The sequence below is a fragment of the Ictidomys tridecemlineatus genome, chromosome 3 (genome assembly GCF_052094955.1).
Source record: "Ictidomys tridecemlineatus isolate mIctTri1 chromosome 3, mIctTri1.hap1, whole genome shotgun sequence".
In the NCBI taxonomy this organism is placed as follows: Eukaryota; Metazoa; Chordata; class Mammalia; order Rodentia; family Sciuridae; genus Ictidomys; species Ictidomys tridecemlineatus.
Window position 1 is genome coordinate 18957693 of NC_135479.1, and position 12403 is coordinate 18970095.

General features: G+C 49.4%; 1 protein-coding gene across 1 annotated transcript; it reads left to right on the top strand.

Moving 5' to 3' along the window:
• Positions 1-2099: 2099 nt before the first annotated feature.
• Positions 2100-7364, top strand: Sost (sclerostin). The gene is made up of 2 exons (XM_005328089.4): positions 2100-2743; positions 5430-7364. Exons 1-2 carry the CDS (start codon positions 2527-2529, stop codon positions 5849-5851), a joined length of 639 nt encoding a protein of 212 aa, XP_005328146.1. The 5' UTR covers positions 2100-2526; the 3' UTR covers positions 5852-7364.
• The last annotated feature ends 5039 nt before the right edge of the window (positions 7365-12403 follow it).

The window sequence follows — 12403 nt, forward strand, 5'->3', positions numbered from 1 at the left end:
TATCAATGGGGGAAAGTGGGAAAAAGTTACATGGAATCTCTCTGAATAATTTTTTTTACCAGTATGTGTGAATTTACAATGATCTCAAAATAAAACGATTAAAAAATTACTTCATACAAGAATGTTCACAGAAGTCTCGCTGAGAACAGAAGTTTGGAAATAACCTAAACTCACCACAACAGAGACCCGCTGAAACCATGGGGACTGAACTCCAGGGGGTATTGTCTAACTCTGAACAATGACAAGTCTGGGGACCCAGTAGATACTAAGAGCCACCAATGGCTCAACATTCAATGAAAAAACGGATGACAGATGTTGCAGGGGGTTCTCCCTGAGCCACCCTGTGAAAAGCTATGACTGTCCATTGGCAGAGAATAATTCAGAGGGTCAGAGGGATGGGGATCATTTAGAAGTCTAATGGATATTCATTCATTCATTCTCTCTCTCTCTCTCTCTCTCTCTCTCTCTCTCTTCCAAAATAAACCAATGATGTGAAATAAAATCCTGAGTTTGGTCATCCTCCAGTTGCTGGCTTTTCCTTTCATCTCCAGCAGGTGGCAGAAGCGTTCCAAGAATGGTGTACTCTCTGCCAGGGTCTGTGGAAGGTCCAATGGTTCTCACCAGCAGGTGGGGGCTCTGAGCATCAACCTGTGAACTCAAGGACCCCCAGGGCATCGGAACTGGCCTCTCTGAAATTCAGGGCAAGAAGGCAGTTGTCTGGCCATGACAGGGTTAAGAGTCCACATTCCAGAACAGGGGAAAAGGAGGTGGGGGGCCTGGGGTCCACAGACAAAGGGAGGGGGCAGAGAGGGCCAGCTTCTCACAACATCCAGGCTCTGTTGGGAGAGATAGATCACCCCCCAACAATGGCCACAGCTGTTTTTGTCTGCCCTGAGGAAACTGACTTAGGAAGCAGGTATCAGTGAGGGCCCTTCCTGCAAGGGCTTCTGTCTGGCTTGTAAAACTGTCAGAGCAGCTGCATTCATGTGTTGGGTGATGGATGATGAAAAGAAGGAGGACAGTCAGCAGGCCGCAGATGGACACAGTGACTTACAAGTTGAGGCAGGTGGTAAAGGCCTTGCGGAGGCCCTGCAGGTGGGGCACGCTGATTCATTGCCCAGTTAACATACCAAGGCGATGGGGCCAAGCCTTCTTCCCAGCCTCCCTCCAGGGCTAGGGTGGCCTCCAACTACGTTCCCCAATGAAAGCTTCCGCTGGCCCTCCATTCTTTTCTTGCACCTCAGGTGTGAACCTTCCTGCCCACACCTCTACCCCTCCCTGTGTCCCTCTTTCTACTCCAGGGTTTCTTTGTGCCTAGATGGCCCTGGGATGCCTTCCTGGAACATACCCATGGTATATACCACTAAAGTCTTCCATATTGAACACAAAGCTGGTTTTGAAAAATGTAAGGGGTTGGGAGACAAGGGAAAAAAAATGTCAGCACTAAAAATGCTGGCTTTGGCGTTTGCTAAGAAAAGGGATTCTGTGTTGTCCACTCCCACCCAGGGCCTGGCCAGGGAAATAACTGCTTGGCACATCAGCCTGTGAGCTGCTGTGAGCCACAGTGAAAGCCCCAGCAGAGAAGTGCCTGTGGTAGGTGTGCTGGGTCCCTGAGGAGCAGAAAGTGAGAGTTCCACTTTTTATTCCATCACCAGAGCCCTTGTGACCTGCTCCTCCTCAACTTGTCATCAGAATCCCACCCATCTTGTCCAAGTGGGCACCCTTGCTGTGATCCTCCAGATTTCTCTCTTGACTTGCAGAGAAAGCTCTCTTGGTCAGGATAATCAGTGCCCAACCTCATGGAGATGAAATCAATAAGATTTCTTTAAAAAGCAGCCTTCTTGGGGATTGGGTGCTTGCCTAGAATGCACAAAGCTGTGCTTCTGATCCCCAGCAAAATACACACACACACACACACACACACACACACACACACACACACACGCACACACGCACACACGTACGCACTCACAAAGTATCCTTTGGCTCTGACTGGGTCAGCGGGAGCCAGACACCCCTAGGTCTGTTTGTCGGTGGGGTGACAAATGAACTTGGCCTGAGAAATGGAATGAGCTGGGCTCAGCCCTGTGGAGAACTCAGAGTTGCACATTTTCTTTGTTAAGCTGGTCCGCAGTTTGTTTTGAGAATGCCCGAGGGGCCCACAGAGGGAGCTGATTAAAAAGGAGAGCTCATTTTGATATCTGAAAACCACAGCCCCTGCCCGTGGGAGGTGCCTGCAGAGGAGGCTTGGGCCCTGCCTTACACACCCCCCTCTCCCTGGGTCACCTGGGAGTGCCAGCAGCAATTTGGAAGTTTGCTGAGCTTGAGAAGTCTTTGGGGAGGGCTTGCTCTGAGCACACCCCTTTCCCTCCCCCGGGGTTGAGGGAAACATGGGACCAGCCCTGTCCCAGCCTGTCCTCATTGGCTGGCATGAGGCAGAGGGGGCTTTAAAAAGGCGACTGTGTCTAGGCTGGGGACTGGAGCCTGTGCTACTGGAAGGCTAGGTGCCCTCCTCCAGCTGGCACCATGCAGCTCTCTCTAGCCCTGTGTCTCGTATGCCTGCTGGTGCATGCAGCCTTCCACGTGGTGGAGGGCCAGGGGTGGCAGGCCTTCAAGAATGATGCCACGGAAATCATCCCTGAGCTTGGAGAGTACCCTGAGCCCCCGCCAGAACTGGAGAACAAGACCATGAACCGGGCGGAGAACGGAGGGAGGCCTCCCCACCACCCCTTTGAGGCCAAAGGTATGGGGTGGAGGAGAGAAATGGTAGCCTAAGGGTCTAGGGGGTGGATCTGGGGAGACTTTAGAATCTTCTCTTTGGAGGCTTTGGAGACTGAGGTAGAAGTCAGCCATAGGTGCTGGGAGGCTTGCCTGGAGACAGGGGAAGGGTTGCCGTTCCCCACCCCCACCCCAGCCTCAGTGTACCGGCAGGGCTGGTCATGAGAGCCAAGGGCAGGGAGGGAGGAGGCTGGGATGGAGAATTAGGACAGATTTAGGGGTTCCAAAAATGACTCAAATAATTCCCTCCTGAGAATTCAGGAGTCAGGTCCAGCTGCTGGCACCAAGGAGGGGTAGTGGCACCTGCTGGATGCCAGACACTGGCTGCACACATCCGTCTCGTGGAAGTCCCAGGAGGTGAACTCCCAGCTTGAGGGCAAAGAAACCGAAGCTCCAGAAATTGAGTCACAGCCTAGCAGAACTGAGATTCGAATCTAGTTTGATGCAAACCCAAGACAGTCCTGGTCGGGGAGAGTGGGGATGTGGGTGGGGACTGAGACCCCTCTTCTTGCGAAGCAGTGGGAAAGGGAAGCTACAGAGGCCCCCTTCAGCGCCACTTGCCCAGAGGTCTGGCACTTGAAGGAATGGGAGTTGTAGGTGCAGTTTTAGCATCTGACATGGGTGGCAGCTGAGTCCAGGTCCTGGAGGAGAGGCAGTATCCCCTGTGCAGCAGTGGACATAGGTGGCACCATCTGTCCCAGGCCTTTGACCCAGACACAGTTTTGCCTTATTCCTGGGGAGGGAGCCTGACCCTATGAGAAGGCAATGGGCCCGGAAGAGGCTGAATTGGGGTTCTTGGTCAGGTCTGCAAGAGAAGCGGGGTGGGATGGGGCTGCACAGCTGGCTCTGCACCTGGCAGGGATGGTTGGGGTAGGGGCTGGAATGACGCTTCAGAGGGCCTCACTGCTCTCTGGCTGCTTTCCATGTGCCAGAGGGGCCCACTGCCCAGGCTGCTGCTGCCTGCCACCCTTCCCTGCCTCACAGCCTGCAGGGCTTGTGGGTAAAGGGACCCTATGGGAGCCAACCAGGGTTTGTATCTTCTAAAATGAGAGAGGGGGGACAAAACACCCTCCTCCTCAACTCCCCACTATACAGTCAGCTGAGCTTAAATGGTTGCTCACAGGGATGTAGGGGACCCTGAATACAAGAAGCCCACTTCCCTGGGATCCCATGAAAGGTCACAGCCCCTGAGGAAGCCAAGCACTCAAAACAAAGTCTTGCTTTGCAGAGGAAATGCCTGACCTTTGGGCACTATTCTTGGAAAGCCCCAAAACACCTCTTTCCTGGGCAAATAGGTCACCCCCACACAACACCCCTGAAGGGGTGAAGATACCAAACCAGGACAGAACCAAGAAAGCCAGCCACAGGAGGTGGCAAAGTCCCACATATCCCCTGCTGGGCTTGTTCTCCAGGGTCTGGGACAGGACCCTCTCTAGTCTGGGCCACAGGATTCTTTTTTTTTTTTTTTTTAATCTTTTTGTGTCAAAATAGAACTGACCCTATGAAACCTTTGAGGGTGGACAGGTGCTCACATGAGGACCAGCTGTTCAAAAAGCTCCCACCCATCTAAACCCATAGTGGTCAAGGTGTACACAGAGGTCCAGCCAGGTCCCAGCAGGTTTCCTCCCACCCAGGGAGCAGGTTTGTATCGTGATTAGGTGTCTGTCAAGTGACCCAGAACAAGAGATGTGCCCAGGAGAGAGCCAGGTATACAGAAGGTGCTTAATCAATGTCTGTGGCAGCTGAACTATAGGCTTTGGGTCAGAGCTCTCTCCTTCTCTGGTAGGGAAGTAATTTATAAAAATCAGCTTTCTGGACCCTCTCCCCCAGCTCAGTCTCCCATGGATGCCCGAGCAAATCGCTTCCACCCAAGAAGGAGCCAAAAGGTGCTGAGCCCCTAAAGAGGGGAGTCAGGAGGCCCACTCTGTCTTTTGGGCAAGTTCTTGTCTCTCCCTGGATCTCAGTGTCCTCATTGGTAATGAGGGGGTTGGACATACTGCCTTTGGTTCCTTTCAAGTCTAATGAATTCTTATCCTGACCACCTGCCCTTCTCTCCCTCTCCTCCCAAGCAGCTGTCCTGATTTATTGCCTTCAATTAACCTCTACTCCTTTCTCCATCTCCTGTTCAACCCTCCCAAGTGGCTGGAAAAGGAATTTAGGAGAAGACAGAACCATGCAGAAGGTGTGGCTAGTACTTACCCTGTTCAGGTCAGGGACCCTGCCACACAGGTGTGGCTTAAATAAAATCAGAAGAGAGCCTTTAGGAGAATAATAATAATACACAATGAGAGTCAACACGTCCAACTCTCCCCATGGGCTGCACGAATGGTATTCTGTGCATTCTATATGTAGTGGATTGATACACTGAATCCCAGGACAATCCCTTTTACAGACTGAAAGAGGAGAGGTTAAGTAAGTTGCCCAACACCACTGGTGTATTTAAGTGATAGTGCCTTGGTCGGAATCCAGCAGTCACTTGCTCCAGGGAAAGCCCCCAGATCTTCCCACCAGCTCCAGGAGTATCTGGGGCCTTCCTATCATAGGTGCACAGGTGCAAAATCCTCTGGAGCGGGCAGGAGAGGCAGGTTGGGAAAGTGGAGGCCGGGTGGAGAGAGCCGGTCCGCGGCCCTGACGCGCGCTTCTCTCTGCAGACGTGTCCGAGTACAGCTGCCGGGAGCTGCACTTCACCCGCTACGTGACGGACGGACCGTGCCGCAGCGCCAAGCCGGTCACCGAGCTGGTGTGCTCGGGCCAGTGTGGCCCCGCGCGCCTGCTGCCCAATGCCATCGGCCGCGGCAAGTGGTGGCGCCCGAGCGGGCCCGACTTTCGCTGCATCCCCGACCGCTACCGCGCCCAGCGGGTGCAGCTGCTGTGTCCCGGCGGCGCGGCACCGCGCTCGCGCAAAGTGCGCCTGGTGGCCTCTTGCAAGTGCAAGCGCCTCACCCGCTTCCACAACCAGTCGGAGCTCAAGGACTTCGGGCCCGAGACCGCGCGCCCGCAGAAGGGTCGGAAGCCCAGGCCTCGCGCCCGGGGCGCCAAAGCCAACCAGGCGGAGCTGGAGAACGCCTACTAGAGCCCGCCCGCCGCCCCTGCCGGCGCCGCCACCAGGCACACCCTGTTCATGCCCCCCGAGCGTGGTTCGATTGTTTGTATTTCATTTTCAAATGCCTGTAACCTAGGGCAGAGAGCCGAAACCTCCCAGGCAGTGCGGAACCCCAGGTGCCCGCAAAGTCCCCCTCGCCCGCCCCTCCAGCGGGTCCCCCAAGGCAGGGGAGGAAGCCGAAAGTCAGACACTGAGCCATGCAGCCCTGCCCACCGGGGCCGCCTACCTTTGCTGGTCCCGATTCCGAGGAGGCAGGAATGGAAGCTGTTTTTAAATTTTATTTTATTTTTAACCGCCCTGGGGCTTTAGGGGAGCAGTGGGGAGTGTGGAAAGGTCGGGGACTGGTTCAGAGAGTTCGATAAAATCCCCCCTCCACCTCTCTACCCACCAGAAAGCCTGTGTGTGCCAAGAACACAGGACTAGATATGGTTTCTAGTCCTGAATCTGCCATTAACTTGCAGTGTGACCTTGGACTACAGAATTCTCTTTGGGGAGTTCAGTAATCTCTTTGTAAAATGGGGGTGAGGTTGGGATTAGTATCTCCAGGACTCTGTACTGTAACATGATCCCAAGTGCCCTTTGAATGGGCAGGCGAAAGAGGGGGGGGTAGGAGGGAGATTGGATGATTCATTCAGTACAGATGCAACTTCCCAAATTCAGAGTTGTGTTGCTCTGGTCTGACAGCCCACATAGAAAACCATTAGGAAAAGAGAGTATCTATTTATGGTTGACAAATTTCTGCAAGAAGCTGTGCTGCTTGCACAGCTTGGCCTCCCCAGATATTTGACTACCTCTAGAAGAAGAGGGTCCCAGAGATGGTGAGAGAGACAGAGAGCCCACCCCCTTCCCAAAGAGCAATGTCCCCCACTTGCCCCATTGCCACAATTTAAAGTCACCTTCTACAGAGAAGTTCAAGGTTAGAGGACCAGAAGAGAGCAGCCACCACCCATCGAAGATCAGCATGTCCCTTCCCAGGCATCTCCTGCTGCCCACCACTCACAGACATATTTCTGTCTAGAAAATCCCTTCTTACTGCTCCCACCTGTAATGGTGTATCTTACATTAAAGGAATATTATTGGGGGGCGGGTAACCAGTGCTGTACATACGCTGGGAAATTACAAAGCATAAGAGCTGCCACCCACAAATCTTTTTTTTTTTTTTTTGAAAATCATTTCCAGATCCCTCTTACTTTCTGTATAGTTTTTAATTGTTAAAGGAAAAAAAAAAAGAAAATCTTAAACAGAAGCACATGCCATGTGAAAGCCTGTCGGGCTGGTTGTTTTGCAATCCTTCCACGTGGGATTTGTCTTTAAGAATGAAAGTAGTAGTTTTTAAAGAGTTAAGTTACATATTTATTTTCTCGTTTAAGTTATTTATGCAAAAGTTTGTCTTGTAGAGTGACAACGTTAATATTGCTTTATAAAATACCAGTCTGTTCTTTCAGAGTCCAGAGGCATTGTTAATAAAGACAATGAATCCTTACCCAGAGGATGTGGTCTCATTTTGTCAACCACATACAATGTCATTTCTGTCAGGTAACACCCTTCTCATGGTCACAAGGCCCAAACCTTGTGAGGCACCTTTGACTGTTCTTTGGTGGCTCTTGTGGCAAATGTCCTTCCTTTGAAAAGTCATGTTTGTTTCTTCCTTTCCAAACCTACACCTCATCCCTCACTGGGTCATTGTCATAACCTCAGCATGGTCTCTCCCTTTAGCAGCCTGCCCTCCACACTGTCTTCCAAAAATGCGGTTCTCACTCCCGTGCCCAATCCTTCAACAGCTCCTCTACCCAGGATTAAGTGTGGGCTCTCAGTTTGATGTGTCGGGTCTTCCTCGGCTTGATTCCCATCCCCTACTCTGCCAAGTGTCCCTCCAGATTCCAAATGGCCACACTGATCCCAGCCTCCTTAGTTCACAGTCCCTACTTACTACCCCAAGAATTCCTTCTCTTTAGGGTTCATATTACATGTGACCTCTTCTCTGAACCTTCCAGAGATATTCCAGTCTCTGATGAGCCCTCTCTCTCTGATGTCCCAGCCCCTTTGTCCACGCCACTACTTTGGTTCATATTCTAGGCCTTCCCCTGGACATTCTTGTCCTGGCTATCCTGGCCAAGTGCTTCTTAGTGCTGAGATAAACACAAAGGCAGGTGCACCCCAGGGCCAATTCACAAGGAGCTCAGTAGAGCTTTCTTTTCCAAATGTGGATTTTCTGCTTCCAGTAAGATCTTCAAAAGCAGAGATAATGTCTGACATCTCCTTCAAAGGCTTGTCCTCCTGTGGTGCTTTCCAGTGCTGCACACTTCCTGGGACTCAGTAAATGCTGTATGATTGCAATAAGGAGGGATGGTCAACTGCAAAGTTTTCAATCAAGTTCAGCCTGTCTTGGGGAACCCCACCACCCAAAGTAAGCTCTAGTCCTTCTTCATGGCTTTTCAGTTTAACTCCCAACAACTCTATATAAATTATTTATCAGCATCAGCAATGGAGACATTGTCTGGCCTCAAGAGGCAGTGTGGTACAGTGGGCAGGGACACAGCTTCTGCAGCCAGGTTTGTGTTTGAGGAGACTGAGGCACCAAGGGGCTAATTGTTTCCCTGCAGCAGGCCTGGGCTCATTTCCTGGCTCCCACACTCACTCAAGGTGCTCAGAGTCTGGTGGGTTGTGGGTGAATAGTCAGGTCACATCACAGGCTTAGTACCAAGTGCCCACAGGAAACTAGGAAAGGGAGCAAGTGGGAGCTGGAGTGGAGTCAGATACTGTCTGTCATGACTGGAGAAGGGGCAATGAATGACAAGGAGAAAGAGGCTGGTCCCTGTAATGGTAGCATGGACTTCTTTGGGAAAGACAAGGAGCTGGGTGGGTACTGAAGGGGCTTTGGGTGATGTCCTGTTCTCTGCGTGCCTGGCAGAATTGCTTTGGAGACTAAGCTCTGATTTTTTTTTTTTTAACCATTCTCTTACCCTATTTCCAATTTCCCTATAACCATCTGGGATGCCTGATGGGGTGTTGCCTGCTAAAGAGGTCAGAATTGGCAGTCAGCAGCTGTAGGTAGGAGAAGAGGCATCCATGGGGGGCCACATGAAGTCCATAGCCCAGTGCTGGAAGAGAGGTGGGTGTTAGATGGCACTATGGTTTGGAATGGTTAAGTATGTCCCAACCACCCTGAGGCTTCATATGCTGTAATTTAATCCCCATTGTGAGGTGTTAAAGTGTAGAAACTGCCGGGAGTAATGGGGCACACCTGTAGTCTTAGTGGCTCAGGGGGCTGAGGCAAGAGGATTGCAAGTTCAAAGCCAGCCTCAGCAACTTAGCGAGGCCCTAAGTAACTCAGAGAAACCCTGTTTTTAAATAAAATATTTAAAAAGGCTTGGGATATGGCTCAGTGGTTAAGCACCCCTGGGTTCAATCCCTGGTACAAAAAAAAAAAAAAAAAAGGTATAAACTTAATCGAACTCTAGTGTTTAACAGTAGGGTTTTGGGGAAGTGACTGGGGTTAGATAAAGTTCCTAGGATGAATTCCCCATGATTGAATTCTGGTGACTACATAAGAAGAGGAAAAGAGACCAAAAGAGACATACATGCACACTTAATCTCACGTCATGTGATGTACCTCCTCAATACAGCCAAGGAGAAAGCCACCATCAGATCCGCCCCCCACCTTGGGCCTCCAGAATCATGAACCAAAACAGACCTCTTTTCATTGGAATGTATCAAGTCTGAATGATGTTATTAGCAACAGAAAACAGACAAGGATGGATAACAAATAAATGTATACCATAAGATCTGGGAATGCAAGCTCTATAAATAAAAATACAGCTAGCCAGTGAGCAGATAGAGCCCTACAGTGGCCAGGCTGAGGAAGTGGCATTTGAACTGAGAGCTAAATGCAGTGAGGCATTGATGGACCCTGTCAAGCCCAATGTGCAGAGAGAGAGAGAGAGAGAGAGAGAGAGAGAGAACAGCAAGTACAAAAGCCCTGAAGGCATATACAGGGAGGGGAAGGGACATCGCTAATTGCCTTGGGTGTCTTTCTGACGTCTCCATGCCAAGATTGCTAACCGGTGATCTGGAAACCAGAGTAGTAATTAGAGGGGAGATGTGTGCGTGAGTGCGTGTGTGTGTGTGTGTGTGTGTGTGTGTGTGTGTGTGCGCTAAGACTCTCTGTATGTTCTCCTGATCCTGGCCCTGTAGATTAAAGGCCCCAGAGAGGCCCAATGTGCATATTATTAATGACATTGCTATGGAGACCTTTTCCTTAAAGCTTTTGTTTGCACAAGGAAGGCTGTCAACGTTGGGCAGATAGATGTATCACAACAAGAAAACCGATGCCCTTGAATTCCTTCTAGGACACACCTATGCCCTGAGATTCATAGGCAGTTGCAGGAAACCCTGTCGCTCCCATTTCGGATGCCTACCAAATCCAGGCTGGGATAGAAACTGAGGGTTTGCTGGGCTGGGAAGGTGCATGAACGTGTTGCTTGTTCCTTCCTGCTACAACTCTACCCCAGACATCAAAATATATCTAGATGGGCCTGGGATGTAGCTCAGTGGCAAAGCATCTGCCTTGCATTTGCAAAGCCCTGAGTTCGACCCCCAGTTCCAAACAAACAAACAAGCAAACAAAATATGTCTAGATGGATTGAGCCAAGCCCTAGGGCCAGGGGTGGGAAAGGATAGGTGGTATGTGTGTGGGTGGGAGATCCACAGGCTAAGAAAGTATCTAGAAATGAACTTCTTTGTGGAAAGATTCTTGTTTCTCTGGGTAAGAACACTCTCAGCACTGAGCGAGCTCAAGTCACAGCACCCACTGCAAACCCCCTTTGAGACAACTTGGTATCAGTCTGCTCTTGAATTTGCACCTAGGCTCACTCCCTCCCGTGGTAAGCGGCGGTGTACATGTGCATGTGCAGGTGGTTATCAGATGTCCAAGAATGGTATTGACGTCCAAAGCACTGAACCATGAAGGTCTAGAAATCACATTGGGTCAGAAAGGAAGCCACTTCTGAACAAGACAGAGCCCCATATCTTCCAGGGCCTCCTACAGGCTAGGCAAGTGCTCTACTATGGGGCTACATCCCCAGCCTCTGTTTCTTTCTTTCTTTTTTTTTTTTTTTTAATGTATTTTTAGTTGTTGATGGATCTTTATTTGATTCGTTTATTTATTTATATGTGGTACTGAGAATTGAACCCAGTGCCTCACACATGTGAGGCAAGCACTCAACAACTGAGCCACAACCCAAGCCCTCTTCTTTTTTTTAAATATAAAACCAATAGAACATCGTAGATAAAGTTCTCTTTGTCTTTCTTGTGTCCCCCTCCCTCTCCGTGTCTTTCCTTCTCTCTCTAGAGGCAACAATCCATGTTTTTATGCTTTTGTAAAACAAATATATCATTTATAAACAAATACAAACGTGTGTTTTGAAATTCTATATACATTTTGTCATACCGTACATTTTCTGAAACTCACCTTTTTTTTACTCAAAATTGTGCTTTTAAGATCTAATCATAATGGAACTGGACTCAGTAGCATATACTTGTAATCCCAGAGATTCAGGAGGCTGAGGCAGAAGGATCACAAGTTCCAAGCCAGCCTCAACAACTTAGGGAGGCTCTAAGTAGCTTAGTGAGACCCTGTCTCAAGAAGGGTTAGGAATGGGGCTGGGGATGTGGCTCAAGCGGTAGCGCGCTCGCCTGGCATGCATGCGGCCTGGGTTCGATCCTCAGCACCACATACCAACAAAGATGTTGTGTCTGCCGAGAACTAAAAATAAATAAATAAATATTATTTCTCTCTCACTCTCTCTTAAAAAAAAGGGGGGGGGCTAGGAATTTAGGTCAGTAGTAAATTGTTCCTGTGTTAAATCCCTAGTGCAAAATTTAGACATCTAGGTAGATAGACATATTAGAATAGGTAGGTAGACATATTAGAATATTTTAAACTATTAAGCAGTATTATATTTTATGATTATACCCCTATTTGTTTCTCCTTTTTCTACTGATGCTTTTCACCGTCACAAGCAATGCTGTAAGTAAGATGCCTACATTTGTTCCATCATATAATACAGGACAGGGTTTCTTCAAGATACAGAGGAGTGTATCCATTGTGTTTTTTGTCCCCATCAAAACTCATGTTGAAATCCAGTTTCCATCGTGAGGTATTAAAAGATGGGACCTTTAAGAGGTGATTAGATTAATTCATTCACAGATTAGTATATTATTGTGGGAGTGGCTTTGTTATGCAGGCAAGCTGACTCTGGCATGTTTGCATTGTCTTGCCATGTGATACCCTCCACCATGTCTAATCCAGCAGGAAGCCCCTCACCAGAAGCCTAGTTAGATGCCAACACCATGCTTTTGGACTTCCAGAGCTATGTGCCAAAATATACCTCTGTAATTATAAACTACCCAGCTTCAGGTATTTTGTTATAGCAACAGAAAATGTTGTCTAGGACAGTGTTCTAATATAAAAATCATGTTACTTCCTTGCTCAAATTCCTCTCTGCTTAAACTCATCAGTTT

Coding starts and splice junctions, on each gene's coding strand:
- Sost (XM_005328089.4), top strand. CDS start 2,527: ATGCAGCTCTCTCTAGCCCTGTGTCTCGTATGCCTGCTGGTGCATGCA. Junction 2,744..5,429: donor CCACCCCTTTGAGGCCAAAG/GTATGGGGTGGA, acceptor TTCTCTCTGCAG/ACGTGTCCGAGTACAGCTGC.